The sequence below is a fragment of the Arctopsyche grandis genome, chromosome 7, assembly GCF_051622035.1.
Source record: "Arctopsyche grandis isolate Sample6627 chromosome 7, ASM5162203v2, whole genome shotgun sequence".
Taxonomy (NCBI): domain Eukaryota; kingdom Metazoa; phylum Arthropoda; class Insecta; order Trichoptera; family Hydropsychidae; genus Arctopsyche; species Arctopsyche grandis.
Window position 1 is genome coordinate 18,847,025 of NC_135361.1, and position 22,869 is coordinate 18,869,893.

General features: G+C 34.9%; 2 protein-coding genes across 3 annotated transcripts in view; both read right to left on the reverse strand.

The window, feature by feature from the left end:
- The window catches only part of LOC143914659 (uncharacterized), a 198,483-nt gene extending 181,807 nt beyond the window's left edge, over nt 1-16,676 (reverse strand). The window contains exon 1 of the mRNA XM_077434951.1: nt 8,769-16,676. Within this exon, the coding sequence (XP_077291077.1) occupies nt 11,856-12,239 (384 nt within the window). The 5' untranslated portion in view covers nt 12,240-16,676 and the 3' untranslated portion in view covers nt 8,769-11,855. The remainder of the gene's footprint in view (nt 1-8,768) is intronic.
- The window catches only part of if (integrin subunit alpha inflated), a 99,847-nt gene that overhangs the window by 19,191 nt on the left and 57,787 nt on the right, over nt 1-22,869 (reverse strand). For both annotated transcript variants that reach the window (XM_077434941.1, XM_077434940.1), the window contains exon 4: nt 16,852-16,949. In XM_077434941.1, the coding sequence (XP_077291067.1) occupies nt 16,852-16,949 (98 nt within the window). The remainder of the gene's footprint in view (nt 1-16,851; nt 16,950-22,869) is intronic.

Genomic DNA, 22,869 nt, shown 5'->3' on the forward strand with positions numbered 1-22,869 from the left:
CAAAGTATTTCTAATATTCCAATGAAATTTACTCGTACTTAATACATTAAACACATACATAAGTATATATGTCTATTATTAAATTCTATAATGTAAAATATTTTGATATATTCCAGGAGATACCTCAATTTAGAAACATTAAACGACGAATCGTTAAATATGTTTTCATAAAACATTAAATATTACTATAAATCCTTTTATTTATTGTACATATGTACATGCGTGTTTATATATCTGCTTAACAGACTAATATGTGCATCAGGTGTACATATGTATAGTAAGATAAGTATAATATGTACATATGTATGTACATATATGTAGATACTAAAGAAATGTATATTTTAATGTAATACAGTCATTTCAAAGCTCAATAAAATGTCGGATGTCCTTATAAAGAAGTATTTCACCTCCTTTTCTAACGACAGCCATTTTGTATAGCACTGTCTTTCTCTGATGTTTATTTGGCGATTGTTTATTTAATACAAAAAATTAACACACTCAGCTAAACAAGTTGTACAATCGTTATTAAATAAAGAACATAAAAAATAATTATGAAAAAAAATTAACGAATATCGTATGTACATAATAAATGACCCATTAAGTTACGCGATCTCTATCACTAATATAATGATTGTTTTTAATTCAAATAAATTACAACTCAATCATCGCATGAGCCCGATGCAGACGCAGCTAGGGTCGGTTTCAAAGTTTCCAGCATAAATTTTCTCTCATTCCGACTTATTTCACTTCGGTTAAATTCCAAACTGAGGGGTTGCATTGCAGACTAATTGGTAAAAGCTGGGGGTTTTAACACATGCGTGCAATATGTTTAAAGATAACAAAACCAGACATTTACAGCGGATAATTGTTGTTATTATTTTTGTATTGCAATAGCTCCCTCACAATACATGACCGCACGTCATCAATTTACAGAGTCGACAATGTCTTCATTTATTATTTCAACTTAAAAATCATACGACGCGTATTTTTACAACCGTACAAAAAATAACACCCCTTTTATACATAGAAGCATTAAAAATTGTAGCTTGAGTTTTTTATCTTGTTTACACCTACTTCCTAAAAAAAAAAAAACAACTCGCGATGATTTATTTCAAACGAACCGCTTTTTAACCGGTGGCCATATATACATATTACCAAGAAATTCGTAAAGAAACTGGCTTCTGTTTTGGTGCTTTTACTCGCATGCACATTGAACGATGCACAAATAAACATTTCGTGATATTTGGAAGCATATGATAAAAAAAAAAGTAAATGATGCACTCATATGATGCATAATAATAGTAATGAGCAAGCCGTTTCGCAGAATTTAATTTATATTTCGCATAAAAAGTGGTTCTTCTGACATAAATTGTGGTTGATTGTGTTGAATCAACCTTTCCCAGTCCCTCAAGGATTTCATTTTTAAAATTAACTCTTGATCACATTATTCAAATTAAATGCATTTAATTATTTTTCCACGAAAATCAATTTCTTTGTACAAGCTAAATAAAATGTGTAATTTTGTACCTCTATTTTTTGAATCAATATATGTTTCATAAACGTAGCGCTATTATTACATCATACTAAGGGCGCAGTTATACCGGAGAACCGAGCACAAAATAAATGCATATATTATAATATAACGAGCGGTCATTATAGGGTTAAGTGAGTATCGCCATCCACTAATCTTAACTCTTTTAGCGCACGACGCTTTCGGCCCATGTTATTTTCGAAGTGGCAATGAATCAGTTGACGGAAAAGTGCAATTAATTCCAAAACTCGCGCCGGCGATATAATATATTGGATTATGGCCGTATTCCGACGCGTCTAATACCATACAAATTTTAAATTTAATCCGTTACTCAGCGTTGAAATTCATTTACAATTATTTATGTATATCGGTCGGAACACGTGGAGACATATTTCCACTGATTACATATGACGATGACACGAGAGTATGTTACGCCGGATAAGAGCGTAATTATAAAAGCAGTCTCTATCTTAAGAAGTCGCACAATAAAAGGATTTCGATATCCGCGCTCTTCTTGAATACACTGAAAACTAATGTTTATCTTGTACTCATTATTTACCAGGTAATTCAGCTATCTGCATGTATGTATATGAGAATAATTCTTATCACCGTAATAAACGCAACTTACGTAATATTTTATCTTGAATTCAGTGTATCATACTCATTAAATAGTCAGAAAAAACATTAAAACAGAATTACGAATGAACATACCGATTATGTGAGCAATTCTTATAACTCAAAAAAACTACACATATCGCAATGAAATTTCTAAATGAATCAGAGTATACATACATATGTACATATTTATATAAAAAATATATTTTTGTAACGTGTGGGCATTTGAATGAATTGAATGCTACGTGTACGTACCTACACATTAGGTTAATCAGCCCAATACGCTTCCATTCGTCTCTGTTTTGTGCAACTCTCATTCATCTCATCCCACACAATTTTCTAATTTCATCCACTCATCTTGCCTCGGCCTTCTTTTCACTTTTTTACATTCTATCGGGTACTATTCTAGCACTTCATTTATCAAATTTTCGTCCATTCTTCTAGCTACGTGATCCTTCCATTGCCATTTCAATCTCTCCACTCTCTCCACCATATCAATTATACTTGTCATATTTGCGACCCACGTATTCGGTTTCCTATCTCTGCTCGTTATATCGAGCATAGATCGTTCCATACTTCTTTGAGAAAATCGGACTTTGTATAATATTTTGGCGTTCAATACCTACATAAGTTTCACATCCTTACATATTGAAAATATTAATCAAAGATCCTTTTTTTTTTCAGTCAAAGTGGCATTTTTTTATTTAAAAACGGCGTTCATTCGCCCAAATACACTCCATTATAATTTCATATGCTACAGGACATATCTATAATTTGCCCTAAATATATGTAATTACCTACATTCTGTACAGTTGAAGTGTATCTTTCAGTTGTAATATATTTTTACTATTTGGAATATCTTTCATCTAACCTGGTACTAAATGTCGTCATAATTGAAATGTATTTCCAGTTGGAATATATTCCGTCTAACCCACTAAGTTGATTCATATGGCGAATTACATTCCCACTGGTCAAAACATATTACAACTGAAAATACAGTTCAACTATAAGTTGGTACCAGGTAAGATGGAGTTGTTAGGTTTCATGAAAACGTCATTCGACTAGTAAATTGAGTTGGAAAGTCACATTTTTGTGTTGAACACATCCTGAAAGCTATCTTAATACGGTACTCATTACATTTATTCGTAATATCTAGCAAATATTAACGCATTTTTGAATTCTAAAGCATTCATAATAACATCAGAACTGTAAAAACCCAACTGCTATATTACAACTGTCTCACATTGTTGAAAGTGTATTTGCGATTGTAGAGATATAATTTACTAATTGAATTGTATTCGAATATGAATGACCTAAAACGCCCGTTGGAATGTATTACAATTGAAAATACACTTCGACTATAACATGTAGGTATAGCAGGTACGAAAGGCTCAAAGTCCACACACAATGTCTCCACGTACATATTTACGGAATCGGACGATCACATTGGTGATTAAGTGTTTAAGAAAATCTATCAATAGAATAATTGAATAGTTCCTTACGGAAGTGGCGAGTAATTGTGCACGTGTCGATCCACATACGGCTCGTTTTATTAGAGGGGGTTAGTGTCGTGTCCTCAAGAGGAACCATTCGTCTTTCAACGAGGTCGTCTGGCTAACGAGGGCAGCTGCCGAATGTCTTCCGACGAAGAATACGACGACCACCATACACCAAGGGCGGCTCAAAAAAAGCAGATATATCCGCCAGATGCGACACCGGAGCTAAAATAACTCCTTCGCGCCTGAGCCAGCAGCTAGAGACCAACCATAAAACGGACGCGACCCATTAAACTCTAAAAACGGCTCGAACCGACACAAGCGAACCCTTTGTCCGACAAAAGATCAGAAACACGCATAAATGTTTAGGTGACTAAAAAAGTTCGCCGACTATTCAACAGATGAAATTAAATCGACCGTAATAAATTTTAAACCATTATTTATTATGAAAAAATAACCATCATCGCAATCGATGACCTCCAAACGCGAAGATAAATCTATACCATCCCAAGAATTGCAACACAAATCACATATCTGAATGAATTCAAAATATATATAACACAGGGTAGACACACATACATAGAGGATGGGGCAAAAGATTGAGAATACTTAAATTTTTGGATAAAAAAATTATTTCGTTTGTTAATTTGTTATTTTATCTACAATATAGTTGGCCAGATATGAAAGAATTGGGGTACAGACACACATAATCGTACGTGGCACAAGTATTTGTGGATTGTCTTCGGTGATATATTTTCCTTGTATTGATAGTGATCGAAAACGCATATTTAAAGACCCATATTTGAAGAAATAAAGGGGAAACTTGTTGAAATAATAAGATCGTACGCATTAACAATGATCTGAAGGAACGCCCTCCCCAGCTGGAAACTACGAGGACGTGCATGGTGTACGATTCATTACGATTCGATTACGGTATTTTCGCCTTAGTATACTCATGAACATAATTGAACATTTTTTTTTTTTAAATGCTTTTTATTATTACGAAATTATGTTCACAATACATCTTATATCTATTTTAATAGCTACTGATCTACTGATCATTTTCTATTTTACAATTTAATTTAATTTGGTTAGTAATCACAGTATTATATTATTATAATGTTAATCTACAGCATAATAGGAAAAAGAGCTCAAAAACCTATTTACAATCCTTATAAATGTTCATAATACATCTAATACATAATATTAATTAAAGACTCTCTAAAGCCGATGACCTAAAGCAGGTTGTGTTTAGGTAATCTGTGAATTGAACATTTGGACTGTATAATATACTAGTGTTTTTACCCGGCTTCGCTCGGCATTTGTAATATAAACCGCTTAAACATGGCCAATCTTAATAGTAAACATTTTATTAAATTTATATTTGAATAGTTTTATTTTATTTAAATTTATTTGAATATTGATTTGTTTTTATACTAAATTGAACGTCACGGATTCCACGAAATAAACAAACAAACATACATACAAAGTCTCTTTCGAAATTATATATTAGACTAGATATTTTTAAACAGATATGCACTTCAGCGATTGTGTATGCCACGCTTAAATTCCACTTGATATATTTAATACTAATAATTACATATATGTATCTTCCCGCATAGATATATGTAAATCTAATCAATTTTTTTTTTTTTTTAATAGTTTGGCAGCAACAAAACCTAACTAATTTTTTTAGTTTATGGTGAGTCTTTGGTCACCCGATACATTTGTATTCATGTAAATATAGCGTTTGCCGAAAAGTGTGAAGGAAATGAATGTTTATAGCAATTACATAAATTATAGGCTCACATGCCATTTGAATGTTCACTGTGCAAATTCGTTCACACGTTCGATTGTGCAATGATTGTGTATTTATTCGTAGTGTCATCATTGGTTAACTTCGAATTTTGGCGACGACGACAACGACGGCGAACGAATGGCTCTAATGGTCAACTTCCTGTTTGCCGACATTCGAATTCGCAAAGTGCTAATTTTTAATGTACGCGAATCAAAGCCGGAAAACCGCGTGGAAAAATATTTTAAATATGAAAATTGCAATTGGAAAAAGCGACAGTAAAATATGCAACGTCAACATGTTTCAAATTGTCAAGCTGTTTTGTTTCACACGGCTAGATGTACAGGATAAAGTTGCAGACACATAGAGTTTTACCGACAAGTTTTTTAGATAGTTTTGCACACGCAAAAATAAAGAAGAGCGAAACTCACACTCTAGAGTGCTTGCGGTGATATTTTATCCTTGTATTGATATTATAGGAAAAACTTAATAATAAGATCGTACGAATTTACAATGACATGAAGATACGCCTATCACAGTTGGAAATCACGAACACGTCCCATGCCGCACTTTTCAGTGTGTTTTTGCCATAAGATTCACGAAAGAAAAACTCGTATTGTAATTTAAAATGCAAAAGTCATAAGTATTCAAAGTTACCCATAGCATGAACTTACACAATAATTATCACTTCAGTAATGTAGTGACCATTTGTTACTTTTATAGATGGAAAACGTCGATATATCTGACAAGGATGAATCAGAATTGACACAATTCTGAAATCAAACAGGTTAAACATCACTACATCGGAATATATGAGATAAAAGTCCTTTTTTGCAGGGCTGTGGAATCGGAGTCTTAAAAAATCAACCGACTCCGACTCCTTTTTTACTTTCTTTAATTAATATTATTATAGTATGTGTCAACTTGAGTCTCCAATTGTATTGTAGTAAATCCATTAATGAATTTAAATTTAATTATTTCTTTTTAAAAATCATGAATTTAAATTTAATAATTTCTTGATAAAAATTATGAATTTAAATTTCATTATAAATAAAATCGTTGAATTGCACGTATTTCGATGTGTTGTGTACAAAATCTATTGTTTCCTCTATCTCATACTTTTTTTTTATTCCCATTTTTCTCATTAATTTATTTGAAATTCATACACATTTAGATACATACTATTAATGAATGCACTCACTATTTATTTTATACGTTGGCAAAAAAGTCAATATTACTAAAATCGTTCAAGTTGGAGTCGGAGTCGGTAAATTTTTAACCGACTCCACAGCCCTGCTTTTTACAAGGTTTTGTTTGACTATTCTTCTTAAGTTCTAAGTCTATAATGTCACATACATAGATTTTGGTTAGAGGAACAGCATTAGGGCGAAAACACACTGAGTGGTACGTGTTTTTTTTTAGATACTTTTATAGCATACAATATACATACATATATACAGCACCCCTAGCCCATATACATGGTACACAGTCCCCTGGAGTGTTTTCAGTGATATTTTATCCATTTTTGACAGTGATCGATAACGGTGCATCTCATATTTGAAGAAATGTAGGAAAAACTTGTCTCAAACATGCGCATTCTGCACATGCAAGTACACCCGAAGTTGGTTTCGGGAAAACCCACTGTTTACGGTCACAGCGTCAAGTACGGAAGTCAAGTACGCATGACGTCCCATACCACTCAGTGTGTTTTCACCCTTAAATAGGTTGTTGAAATTTTGTCGAATGAGACATCAACATAACTAACAAATACGTTATAGGCAATTCAAATACAAAATATTCAGTCAAATGTTTTTTGTAAAAAATGATTACTTTTAATACCGCTAATTGAACTAAAAAAAAAACATTTATATGATTTCTCACTTTATGAAATGTTAACAGATCCAAATTCCAGTATATACATATACATATCGATTTACAAGTATTTTTCTATCGACCTGAGAGTATTTCTACACACCGTTTATATTGCGCAAACGCCTCTCACATCACCATATTGTCTCTCAATTATTTTGAACCATGTGAGTCACTAGTGAGCCGATGATGCATTATTTATTTGAGATTTTGGCACGCTTCCTAACTGATGCGAACTCGCGAGCTCTAGCGTAAACTTAAACTTCTAAATCAAAAAAGAAAATAAACCCAGGTCATTTAAAAAGTGTCCGACACTTAAAAATACTCGAGCACGAGTGGCGGCGATGTAAACGGTCACTTAACTTTATCTTTATACATCCCCTTTGGGAATCATGAGGGACGTTCAAGCGAACATTTATACATTTGATATTCAATGAAAATTCTTCGCTATTCAAGCAAACTACGCGTACATTCAAATGTCTCACAATATATGTAATCTTCGTCGGCAAATTGCTTCAGAGGCAAATTATCGTTGGACAAATTCACCGAATAAAATCGCTACATCCTATACATGTATCTAATGTTTATTGAGACATGTACAAGACGTGATGAAAACCAAGGTATTTATTCATACATTATTGATATGAGTTCATTGATGCTTTTGAATGTTGCAATTTACTGTACATTTGTTAAATTTCATATCACAGAATCTAGGGATGAATATTTATAAATATTTGCATTATAAATTGGTTTCAGTTTAGGTTAGGTCAGAAAATGCTTACATCCGTTTTGTGTGGTTATAATTACATATATAAAATCAATATACATACGTACATATGTTATGTTACAAATAATAAATAAAGGCTCATTGAAATTTGGAAAAGTCGACAGAGTGTATATTTGTGATGAGAAAAACCTAAAATAAAATAAGTAAAATATGCCATGTATTCTGTGTATTAATTCAATAAATTGATCTTAAGATACAATCAAATGGACAAGTGCAATGCATTTAAACAAAATAGACTTGTAGTCATGCTTTATATTTATCACACCTTTTGACCAATCGGTGACCAATTTTGCAGTAACTAAGTAGTATGTATGTACTTACATATGATACAGCGTGTCATACGAAATCTGGGCAAGTAATTTATTTTCATCGAATGATTTTCTTTTGAGTAGCAACGATATATATATATATATATATATATATATATATATATATATATATATATATATATATAATATTTAATTTCTTAGTGTCAAATATCCAGCTAGGAACAATTATTAGAATATGTAATATTCCTAGAAAACGTTTGTTCTTCGGATTTTGAGACTATATAAACATTCTAACACTATGTACATACCTATTATCATCATTAACAGCCATTCACCATTCACTGTCAGATGAAGGCTTCTCCAACACGCTGTCATTCGTCTCTGTTTTGCGCAACTTTCACCCCACACATTTTCCTAATTTGGTCTACCCATCTTCCCTGCGGTCTTTCTTTTACCCCTTTACATTCTCTCTGGTACCATTCTAGCACTTCTTTCGTCCACCTTACGCCCATTCTTCTAACCACATGGCCCACCCATTGCCATTTCAGTCTCTTCACTCTATCCACTATATCCACTACCCTTGTCATACTTCTCACCCACGTATTCTGCTTCCTGTTTTTCCTCGTTATGCCAAGCATACAGTGTCTCATACTACTTTGCATTGGACTTTGTGTAGTATCTTGGCGATCAATGTCCAAGTTTCACAACCATACGTCATCACTAGCAAAACACATTGAAGCTATTTTTCTTCTGGCACTACATACATATGTAAATTTACATACAAAGTATAAAATGGTACATTTATAGTCACTGGCGGATTGATAATCTACATGTCAAAGTGTGATTTAACTACATTTTAGTCACCGTTTTAGAATTTAGTCATGTTCCATTAATTGAGTCGTTATATTTGAAAGGGGCATAAATCCACTATATTGTTAAACCAAAATATTAACTATAATATTTGGGTTTAACAATATTTAAAAGTAGTTGTGGCCTGTAATACGTTTATTCTGCTTTTTCGAGATTCTGGACATATTCAATTAAAATAAACAATTTGTGAATTAAATCAAACAGAAATAGTGTTTTTGGAACTGAAAATTGGGCTTCCGCCCTTTTCAAATATAACAACTCAATTCTCAGATACAAATCCATGCAAGTCCAGAGATTCGATCCACGGTTTTCATTTGAACAACCCAAGATTTGAACAATAAAAAATAACAAAAACTATATCATCACCATATTTAACCCTCTTTTACACAGACAAGCGTCGGTATTGTTTCTGAACGACTCTCACAGCAAACAACTTGCGCTCGAGTGCCCACCGCAACCGACCATAATTCCTACAACACTTCACGCCTTTCGTCGCATTCGAGTGCTTCGAAACATTCGGTATCCGTAAAGAGAAAACACAGAGACAAAAAAAAGACACAACACGAACACTTCATATCGAAAGGATTATTACGAGCGTCTTGAAAAGCGATCGGGTGAATCGACGTGACGATGAACGGGGAAACTCCTCCCATTGTGAGACGCGCCGATGAGATACGGCGTCCTGGATAAGATCGCAAAACAAGGCGGCGAACAAATCCTTCGGAATGCACTTTCGTCCTTTTGTCGGCGTTGCACTCACTGCACGACGACGATGCATAAGCCACAGCTCGAAGAAAAGCGCATTTCGGCGAGATGCACCCTCGCGAAAGCTGCGACCTGCGGGGTCAAGAGCTCGCCGAGACCCAATATGGCACAAAATGGTTATCGTGTCGTTTTTGAACTTCGATCCTTTTTAATAGCCATTTACATAAGGTGCAATGCAATGGATAGCTGAATCATTCACATAAGAACAAAACAATACATAGCAATTGGTTAGAAGCATAGGAAACGATCAGTAATAGTCGTGTGCCTCATTCCTGAGGATCGTGATTATGGAGAAGTTTTCTGTCTGATCAGCAGTTTCCATTTATTTCTAGATTGGGCCACACGGAAGGCTCTCGGTCCAGCGTATTGAGGATCTACCTCTTCCTCTTCTTTCCTCCACATTACCGACCACAATCAGCTTTTCCGGGTTCTCCTCTCCTCTTCGTGCTCTGTGACCGAAAAACTGGAGAATGCTTCTCAGGCAGATCGTAGAAAGTCTGTCCTTAATCTTGATTTGTGCTTCAAGATGATTTTCTCAAGAATGGTTCAAGATGATTTTCTCAAAATGGTTCAATAGCTCAAGAATTCGTACGCATATCGGTCCATGGGATTCTATGCATCCGCCTCCAACACGACATCTGAAAAGCGTCAATTCTTCTTCTAGCAGCTGCTTTCGGTCAGTTCAGACATGACTGCACTAATAGAATAAAGTAGAGGTCCTCCTGACAAATTTTCCATGAATTAAATGCCCTCGCCTTTAGCTGTTTTATGTAGTAGCACAGAACACGGACTACCAGCAGTAAATACGACAATTCAACTATCTGTATGTAAATGCATAGTGGAAACCCAATTACGAAACTGTTTATGTCCTGCGCCCGTTATCGAGTGTTGTAAAACAGTCGTCAAGACAGGTTTAAACACATCGGAGACAGGTGTTAAATATATTGCACCGACGCTAGATAACGACTGTTGATAAGCTCGGGTGCAAGTCGACATTGACCAGATTCAGCTAAAGGAGAAGATCGTGACCTTTGAAAGTCCTCTCGACAAAAATGTACATACATACATACATATGTATGTAGGTAGCACTTAACAGTTGATATTATTGCAAGTGCTGCATCAACCCCTATTAAATTTTCAATAAAAATCAAATCTTAATCTACATACATATAAAAATCACACAGCTAGCAATATCACATAGATTCTGTACCATATGTAAGTAGCTAGCAATTTTATATATGTCCTTCCTTTGATTGCAATTCATATACAACTACATACATATATTATGTACATTCATTCATATGCAATTGCAATTCAAACCAGCATCATGGTTAGCATATAATGCTTTCGAACAAAGTGGTCACGGGTTCGAGTCCCACTGGTTGCTGCTGACCAGACCTTGGTTTGCAACTCCAGGTCATCGTTTCCTATCAGAGTTTGCTAATTTTTCTGATTTTCATTGAAACGAGATGCTGAATAACTGTCGCAAAACTTTGAGCTATTCAGCATCTCGATTTTTTGCTGGTTTTTATAAATGCTGCAAATTTCTCCATATATGTACATACATATGTCTCTGTGGATGTTGATCGTATTTGCTTTTGTACATGTTATATTATATAATGCTTCTGAACAATATTTGACCATAAATGTCGTGTTTAATATAAAATAATTTTGTATTAGAAACAGATATTTCTAGATCTGTATAGTACACTCGTCGCATTGGAGCGATCTGTAAGACAAGTGTGCATGATTGATTGAATAAAACATAAAATAAATAAATATTGTTGTAATAAATTTTCTTATACCGAGTTTAAAAGCTTACGAATCGAAATTTAACTTATCTACATTCTTCTTCTTGTTAATGCCTTGTCCGCATCCGGACGTTGGCGACCACCTCGTCAATTATTTGAATATATCCGCATCGGTCTTCAGCGGCTCGGAACAGCTCTTCGGCGCTCATATCGGTCCACATGCGCATGTTTCGAAGCCAAGATAACTTTTTCCTGCCAATCCATTTTTTTCCTTCTATTTTCCCCATGGTCATCAAACGGAGAAATTCGTATTTTGGACCCCGTATCATGTGTCCGAGGTACTCCATATTTCTCCGCTTGATGACAGAAACAAGTTCCCTGCCTCTCCCCATCATGCCGAGGACAGCTTCGTTTGATATCTTTTTGGTCCACGGAATCTTCAGCATACGCCTATAGACCCACATCTCAAAAGCTTCAATGCGGCTGATCATCTTGGTTTTCAGAGTCCACGTCTCACATCCGTGTAGTAATACTGTCCAGACGTAGCTCTTCGCGAATCTCAACCGCGTATGAATATTGAGATGCTTGTTTGTAAGCGCATTACATTACACTTTTTGTATGTAATATGTAGCTTCGAATCACACATGATTTGAGATTTAAAAAAAGGGAATTCAACACGTGTATTGCAAAAATTTCAAACTTAATCGCTAAATAAAACTACACGTACAACAGTATCTAGGTACCCATAATATACTTAACACTGAGTAGTTATTCTTAAAGTCGTGTAGCTTTTGGGTCTCGAGTTACTTGTTCCAGATTTACTTGTATTTGTAGATCTTTAATATTTACGAATTAAATTTTATTGTTCGTGCAACATTTCTTGGTATTCACAATGCTCCCGTGGCAGGCATTAATAAAATTCCTTATCCCGAAATTTTTTATTATTTGATAATTTTGGTTATGTACATATACCAAGAGTTGAATGCGTACATTCGAACTCTCGCCGTGCGAAGAGAAAGAGCAGATCTGTTTGGATGTCTTCACTTTTCATATATGGCCGACGAGGACGGCACGGTCAGATGAAAGATCACGCGAATGCTGCGCGCCCCCATTGTTTACAAATGCGGTAAGATGGCGGCCATAAATTCAGCATGAGTAAGGTTCCATGTAAGTAGGAATGTTTGACAGATTAGAAGCGATAGCCTACCGTTCCCGGCGCGCGGACCGCATTGATATGTTATTTATGTCCGAAGATGGACAACGGGAAAAAACAAAGAGAAATTATAGAATCGCAAGATCTACCGGAGAGGGCGACCGCCATTGTATTTTTATTGCGCGATTGTGTGCGAAATCCCCGCTGAAAAAATGCAACAAAAAGGACGAAGGGTAGAATTCGCTCGCGAAAGACAAATACGGCTACATACGATAGCATCTAACAAGTGAATTATAAACGGGTATAACATCGTCTTCAGCAGCGGTCGTCAAGGTATATAAACAATAAGCTTGGGACCATATTGTCTTCCAACTGTTTTAGATTTATAAAGTATTTATTTTATTCGGTGGAGATTTTTTATACTAGATTTACATAAAGCTAGATATTGAATATTTATTAACGGTTTGCCGTCAAGCCTTGCAATACAGCACAAACAGGCAGAGCTGGACGCGTCCATGGCATCGAAGCATTCGACTGAGATCAAAGTGAAGGACACTATCCAAGTGCATATGTAATGCCTCACCAGTATTCAATATGGTAAACATTAATTTGCTTTTTTATTCAATTTACTCATAACCAGCAGCATAGATCAATGGTTAACATGTAAGCTTTCAATTGTGTGGCCACGGGTTCTATCCTTGGTGTGTGCTGCTGGCAAGTCCTTGGATATGTGACTCCAAGGTCGATCGTCTCAGAGTTTGCCAATTTATCTGATTTCATTAAAACGGTTGCCAACAAATTGGTACTTCTGTCCTAGCCCTTTCGCACAAATTCAAGCGATTCAGCATGTTGATTTTCGCTGATTATAAAATTTGTCCATTGATGTATCTGTGGCTGTTAATAGTTTGACCATAGATGTTGTGTTTAATAAATGAGTGTACCAAAACCTGTTTAAATAATTAATAAATAAATTTGAATCTGTATAGCACACTCGTCGCGTTGGAGCAATATGTTAGACGAGTGTGCATGATTAACTGAATAAAAATAAAATAAAATAAGTGCGGCACAGGACGCGTACGTGAACCCCAGTGGTGAGAGGCGTATCTTCATTTCATTGTTAATTCGTAAGATCTTATTATTTCGACAAGTTTCCCCTACATTTCTTCAAATTTGGGAATCTTTATCGATCACTGTCAAACCTTCATATATAAGTATAAAAAATCACCGAAAACACTCCAGGGGTTCCAGGGGAGTTTTGGGAAGGATCGCGACGGTACAGATTAAACATGCTAGCGGTTTTATTTCTATGTGCAAACTATCTATAAAAAAAGCACTCTGGGTGTCTGCACCCTCACTGTTATCTCCCTATAAACACATTCGTAAAATATCATCTTGAACTCAGAACACCTACACTTACATACACCTTCATCCAATCTGTACAATAGGAAAGTTTTTAGACACAGCTTCACTTCAAAAATAAAATTGAATCTTATTGCTCCATATGAAAGGAAACTCATCAAATTTAATGACAGTAAATTGTTGTTGCTTTAGCATAAGTGTATTAAAAGCTACGTATACATACATACTACAAATATACATACATATTTCAAGAATCAAGTCAGGTAATTTATCGGCAGGTCTATCTTTATCTGTCGATAGATCGTATACACGAGTAAAGGTATCGAAAAAGGTATATACAATTATGACTGGATATAATTGAAATACAATATACATAAATATCCAAATTTTGCTAGAAGCTATAAGAACGATAGAAAATTGTCATACATTAATCACAAGCAAAACGATTCTGCCCACTAGTTATTATAGTATATATAGTTAATCGTCCAAATAGCCTTGTAGATTCAATTGAACCGTGTGAACACGCCTTAATTTTATCATAGTTCAATCTGCGACCTTCTCAAAACAAACATCAAACTTATCGCCGCCATTGAAAGTATGCAAGCACATATAAATGGAACACAGTATTGAATTATCTGTCGAAGTGACCCGTGATAACTGCATATTCAATTACTGCGGCGATAACCAATCAAAGTCCAACTAATTTATTACACGCTAAACGATCCGAACGGGGAATTTCTCGGAATTGGTGAGCCTTTTCAATTCCAAGGCTGTCTAGATTCCCTGTGGAACTCGTCGTGGTTCGATTCGAAGATTCGGAATTCAAAGACGAGCAAAAAACACCCGTCTGAACTGACAAATTGCTGCAAATCGGTACCCTTTGAGGGACAGACGCGAAAATTTGATGCTCGCTACAAAAACTGGGAACAATAGACTCCTGCATGCAGGACACGTTCAAAATTCGCCGATGCGATCCAGGGGTGCGAATCCTATGCAATCAACTTTATTAGAGATTGTTCTGAGAAAGAGGACAAGCATGTACAAGTATGTAGAGGTCAAGCATGTACATTTTTTTCACTATTTTTCAATAACCAACTTTTTGATATATAAATCATCTCTATATATTTGACACCCTAAAAATAATTATATGTGTGATGAAAAATCCTCGGCATTGGATGCTCATCAAATAACAATAGAACGCTCCATTAGTATACAAGCAAGAGAGCGAAAAAGCACGGTTGACAATAGTAAACCATTTTTTGTACCTAAAGCATCGTCTCAACTCCGATTATTTGGTCATGAACGATCTGCAGTCCCTATTCTAAAGAAATCGTCATAATTTACAGTCATTCTCCATCCATTGCTGGATGAAGACCTCTCCAACACGCTTCCATTCGTCTCTATTTTGAGAAACTCTCATCCATCTCGTTGCATTTTTTTTCTAATTCATCCACCTGTCTCCCTAGTGGCCTTCGTTGCACATTTACATTCTCTCGGCTACCATTCAAACACTTCTTTCGTCCATTCTTCTGTATAAGTGACCCGCTCATTGCCATTTCAATATCTTTAGTATCTCCATTATATCCCCGTTATCATGAAATAACGTTCACGGGCAAGAGCTCGTCAACACAATGTACCTGATAAAAGATTCACGCGTCAAAACGTTCACAGATAAAATATTCACATGATGTAACGTTCATGAAGAAAATTTTCACAGACAACCCGTTCACACGTTTTGTGGGTGAAAATTTTTTCACGAAAATGATTTGTGGGATTTCATTTTAACGCGTGAGCGTTAATTTGTGTGAACATTTTATCCGTGAACCGCCAATCGGGTAGATTGTGTTGTAAATGTTTTTGCTGTAAAGGTTTTTTCGCCGAACCGAACTTCTCACCCACGTATTATTTTTCCTCGTATTTTCTCGTTTTGCCGAGCTTTCAAAGTTTCATACTCCTTTGAGTGCATTACCTCTAACTTTATACATATATGCATTCAATGCCCAAATTTAGCATCCATACGTCACAATTGGCAAAACACATTGATCGAAGATCTTTTACTTCAAGCTATGGGGCAAACAGTTGTGAAAAACGAAGTACACATAAAAGGTAGAGTTTAAGAAAGTGCAAGGTTAAAACTTTCGCAAGGGAAAGGCTGATCAAATCGGCAATGAGTCGGATGGAATGAAGGTTGTGTAACTGCATCATATTGTTGCATTTGTCAAGAAATCATCGGTGCAGCATTCACATCGCATTGCGCATTTGCTGCACATAAGGACAAGCACTGTCCGAGACCATATTTGGTATTGGGTCAATCGAAGTGCTCCGACACCCACGACAACTCGGAATTCGTATCACATTGGCGCCCACAGGGACGCACTTTTCGTCGGTCGGCAAGGGACGCGCGCGGTGGGCGGCGTCGTCCATGTGGGCGCCACGCATCTTTGCGAAATCGATACGTTTGATTTTTTTTTAAGGCAAATTTACTACGAAGTGTATATATTTATTTTCATAATACCATTCTACAGGATGTGTGCTATTCTAGTGTTATTTTTCATCATAAAAATGTTTATGTAAATGAGCAAAAAACTTACGACAAACGGTGCGTCTTGTCCGCCGCTTGAAATCGTCGCTCCGAACCATTGATTCGACTTCTGGTCGAGTTCTTTTCCTTGACCGTCTTTGTTGTTTCCTAAAAATGAAAAATAAATGATAATTTAAATTCATATGTTTGTTGCAATGGTTTTATTATACCGAAATTAATGAATTAAGTATTAAATTATTTAATAATATATTATATATAATATGTAGGCAAAGAAAAAGTAAAATATATGTACATATGTACACACATTGCCAAGACCCGAATATTAATATAATATACATAACCAACTATAAATTCTGCTTAAAATTAATATTATATTGTTGCGTAGGGGTGGGTTCAGGATGCAAATAAAAGGCCAAAGTCGCTTCACAGCATTTATTTAACGATCCTAGGGGTCTGCACGGAACCAACGCTCACTCCAGAACAATCTGATCTAATCTGTGGAACTCCTTATAAAGGACAAGTTGCACAGGACACCTTCCCCGGTCCATTAATGTGTCTATTGTCTCGGCACTTAAAGATCTACCTTGATAAGTGTATTGTTTACGCACGCGCTCGCCCTGGTATGTGACAGCTCCAGCGAATTCTTTGTTCGGGTACTTCTGAGTCACGTTTAGCCTAATTCGGGGTCTCTATTGTTCACCCACGAATGCACTTAGACAGTGGATACTCTCTTTCATGTTCCCATGTTACAATATAAATATTTATGAAATTAAAACGAAATTTAATTATACATACATATATACATATGTACATATTATTTTCTTTTCGGTGACCGAAAAAATGCACTCGAGATAGTTGCACTCTCGAGACATTCAAACTTACTACGATGCTCAAGGAGAACTAACGCAATAGAATTCCTCAAAAAAGCGTCAAGGGGTATTTGTATGTTATCCGAGAGTACTAACCTTTTTTTGTGGAATTGAATCTATTGCGTAAGTTATTTTTGAGTGCCTTTGAATTCTCGAAACTGCGCTACTATTCAGTGCAATTCAGTGCATCTCTCCGGGAACCTTTATTTTCAATATATGGATCAGTATATGAAATACCTACATCGAAGCATGTCAGTTGAAAAAAAACAAATGAGTATCATTTATTTTTTCATTATACAAACAGAATTATAAAACAAAAGAAATCAGAAAGGCATGTCGATACAATATTTGAACACCATTACATAATATGAATGCAATGTTGCACACTTGTAAATATGTATGAAGCCGTTACTGTGTCTTTGGAAAATAATCCTCAAGATCAAGATAATTTAATTTATAAACAATGCATCTTTTTATAGAAGATAAAGAAGGCACCCAATATTTATGATCGAAAAAAATTAAATTCATTTTACAAAATTGTTTTTTTTTTTAATATGACGCATATTACAGAAGTGAATAAAATAAAGTCATAAACTGCACAATACATAATTTTCAATAGTATCATCAATGTTATCTAAATATATGCATGTTCTTTGAATAAATGAAGGACAATAGAATCAAAACATACTGCAGAAGAATAGAAAGCAAGACACCCAGAAGAGCTAATTCACGAAATTCACTCCCCGTCATTTTTGACGGACACTCGCCACAAAAACATAAGTGCGAGTACACACACGTCTGAATAAGGTAGTGCGATGATAGTGCACAATTTACGATGAAATCCATCCGATGCACACGAAAAACGCAAGGCCCTTCGCGTGAGTAATGAAAGCGTCTCAGTAATATCCGCTGACCGACAAAAAAAAACATATATTATAACGGCGGCCATTTTATTAATGCGTTTCCTATATAAGGGCGCCTGGTCGTAATACACCGCGCGGCCCTGTAATCACGCTAAAAGCCCCCGCGTGTTTACCCTACAAGCAAATGCCTCCCCTCTAGCCCCCCTCCTTAGTAACCTGTGTCTGTTTTTTACAATCAGGTATCATCCTTCGGAATTTTCAGGATTTAAACAATGCATAAATCAACAGGTGACTTTTTTGCTTTATAAATTATATCGATAGGTAGAGCCACGTGCATGCACTACTACCAACAATTCTTCGAGATTTTTTCTTTAATTCGATTTTAAAATGAAATTGTTCATTTTAAACCCCTACGCTATCCAAAGACATGATTTAATTGTTTAAATTTTTATTGACTGATTAAGTGTCTTGGGAATAAAACTTATACATTATATAATACATACGACTGAAATGGGGGAGGATAATATGAATACTTGTCCTGATCCAATTCCCAGGATAAAATTTCACCTAATATATCCCAGCAAACGTACATACGATTAAATTTTTTTACGTTTTAGTAAAAATTCAAAAATCTGTTTGAAATGTGAGATAATTGTAAACTGTTTGAAATGGCCGATTTTTCTTCAATCCATATTCCAGCACAATTTCCACCATTTTGAGAGCACAGGGTTTAATCAAGTTTTCCTAATTGTATGCGAATTTTACTGCTTTGCTGTCTCTAGTGCTACAACATAAGCTTTAAAAATATTTTCGTTCTTCTTTTATTGAAAATCCCCTGTTGAATCATTCATTTTTTTGAGAGAATTTCCATGACGTTCAAAAAAGCTTTTACCTTTTGCTTCTGTTGTAAATGAACATTCAGAAAATTTTTCTTCAGCTCTGCTGGTGTTATAGAATCATTTGACAAAACTTTGATACAAATAACACAGTGTGGTACGCTGCATGCGTTTTTTTAGGTTTGCCCATGCAAAAAAAAGCACAAACACGCCTAATCCACCCTAAATCCACCCTCTGGAGTGTTTTCAGTGATATTTTATCCTTGTATTAACATAGGCTTAACAGTGATGATTCATATATTTGAGGAATTGTAGGAGAAACTAGTCGAAATAATAAGATCGTACGAATTAACAATAACATGAAGACACACCTATCAAAGCTGAAGTCTCCCTAGGATTGCCATACTTAGTGTAATTATCGTGGTTTTCGGCCCAATAACAACAATAGTCGCGTTGCACGTTTAACCTATATATTACTTTATTTAATATAAAGTGAAGTGAAAATGTATATGAGAAAGTGTGAAAGCTTGTAATATTAAGTTTTATGTGAACAAAAGTAAGAATAATTATCCAAGCAATTCAGCAATTCATCCCCCCGGAACTTTTAAGTCCCACCAGTTGGAAAACTCTTTACTAGATTAAATATATAATACTTTCATATAAACTTCAGTTTATGAAATCATCCTTAACCTCCTTTGTTTATTTGCAATGTATCTCCTATACTCGTCCCAAAGGACTTCATAATTACAGATATTATTTGGGATTACGGAAAATGCCCCAGAAAAGCTGAAAATCTTTAAGTCGGAAAACTATCACAGCAGTACATGAACCTCAAAGAAATAATTTTATCCTTCTCAACATTGGGATACTTCGTTTCAAACTATCAAAATAGAAGTTTTGAAATAAGTGTTCCTCTTGTATTATTTATGTAAATATAAAATGTACATAAGGATATCGACCGAGGTATCCCTATGCCATTATTCATTTAGCACATATTACCAATGTTCCACTTATACTGCAATTACTTCAATATTTGATCGGTGATATATTGATTTCGTTTGAAATTTTCAGCTTTGAGTTTTATAACGACACCATGCAAGTCACATATGTATGTAGCTTATCGAGAGCCATTAAGGCCTAATGGAGTTTTTGTTCTGCACTCGTCGTCGGCTCTTTATAATTATAAGGCAACTCAAAACGGACGCTTTGCTCCTTTTAGTTACCGATCTGTGTGATGGCTATTTAATGGTGTTAAAAAACCCATCGCGGCGATTAAATAACCAGCCGATGATCTTCGAAGATGCGACCTAACCTAGTTCGGGAGAAATAATGTATTTTTCACGTTCGAAACAATTATAATCAGCGATCGATTAGATGCGGTTTGTAATTAAAATCGAATCGATGGGGGTGCAGGCGTATAATTACGTCAGTTTACTTTGTAAACTGGTCATAATTGTTTGATAATAATTGGATAACGAATTAAAGAGCGTCTATCGTTTCGCGTGCACGTAATAACGAAAATTATAACTTGTAGAATCTAGTTTATATTAATCGTTCAGTTTGTATTTAATAAAGAGGGTGTGAACGTCTCGATTGAATCCGTGATCATTTAGTAGGTGTGTGAAGAATGTATAGGTATATTACTTTTAAAATCAAGCGGATCGAAACTATGTGAAATTAAATCAAATAGGGGCAAACTTAACATTAGCACGATTTATGTGTAAATATTTTTTAAGAAAAGAATACTTATCAATACAATTAGCAAGTCATAAAGGGGTGTAGAGCTATTAACTTGGCAATCAATTGCTAAAGCGGACTCAGTTCACTACATGATTGCGATTTACGACCAGGCCTAATGAACATTCGTTTTTAGCAAGTAAAACAAAAACAATAGTGATTGGGATGAATGTTTCAGTTGAGTTAAAGAGCATTTCACCCAAATTATCTTGTTAAAATGAGTCGATGTGAAAAATTTAGTGGCGTTGGACTTCTAAAGAAGTGTATATATCTGTTACAGTCCACGTGTACATTTCGTTCAATTATGAATATACTAGTTTATTCAAAAACGAGCCAATCTGAATAATTTGGTGTACACAAAAGAACAAATTGACAAAATAAATAGTTTGTTCATACACAAATTAATTAGGCATAAGCTATCCCATAAGTACTCTCAATCGTTTTTTCCATCTTCTATGTACACACATACATACTTAAATACATACATATGTATGGTTACCTTAGGTTTCAATATTTTTAAAATCAGCACAAACGGGAATTATAATATTTTTTCACAGCTAAAAGTTTTACGCGACACCTTATTACTTTATCTACTATGTTAGTCCTATCAAACTAAAACTTAGTATCGGTTACTGAAATTCTTATAGACACGACTTAATTTTTTTTTCAAATTTTTAAGTTGACCGGAAATGGTACCTCCCCTTATAAGTAAGTGTCCTCTTTTTTATGTTTTTGAATTGAAATCAAGGAAGTAGTACTTTTACTCTAGGTTTCGAGGTGCGAGGAATCAAGGTTTTTTATGTTTTTCTCGGTACCTTTTGGTTTATGGAACTGAAATTTCATATCTAAAAGTTTAAGCTTAATACCAAGTTATGTATAAAATTTGGTAAGCATCCGTTAACAGGAAGTGACAGTTTACTATTGTATCAATGTGATAAAAATAAAAAAAATCACTAAATTTAATAAACCGGAAGTGGGATTTTTTCTTAGACAGGTCAAAAATGTTGTGGTCATTATTCTGTCCACGCCTCTGAACGTATCAAGCTGAAAACGTATATTTGTATTCTTTATATTCTAACTTAGAGCCGATAAGGTTTTGGTCAGAATTCGTTAACCGGAAGTAGTATTTTTTTTTTTAAATAATATTTAATTATTTCACTTTGACCTTTTAAATTATTTTAATCGTCTTGATATTTATTGTGTATAATATTGATAGTGATTTTAAATAATAAAAAGAAATTGAACAAAATCCGACAACCTGAAGTCGAACTTTTGTCATGTGCAAGTTTCCATACATTTGCGCTCAATTTGTATCGAAATTGCTACCATAGCTATTAGTATTCCATAATACTGCCGGTATGTGTGAATGTGTCGGTACGGTTCAATATCGAATTTTGTTTTGTGACCTTCTTATATTCCTCAAATACATAGATAAAGTCATGGGTTGGTCACATGTCTACTTGTTTGTATCCTTCTATTTAAACATTTCTCCACAAATCATTGTCGTGACAATGATAGTAATTTCCGGTTACCTACGGAGGAACAGTAATTTTTATATATAATTTGAGTGCGATAAGACTTGAGATAAAAATATAAATGGAACTCACATTCACAAGGTGAAAGTCTAAATTATACCAGAAAAATCCACGTGATGAGTTTTTACATGTGAATATTACATATATTTAAAAAGGCGTTATATGTAGATATGAATATCCATATACTATTCTTCGACTTACTGATTGAGAAATGCGATTTGAAAAGT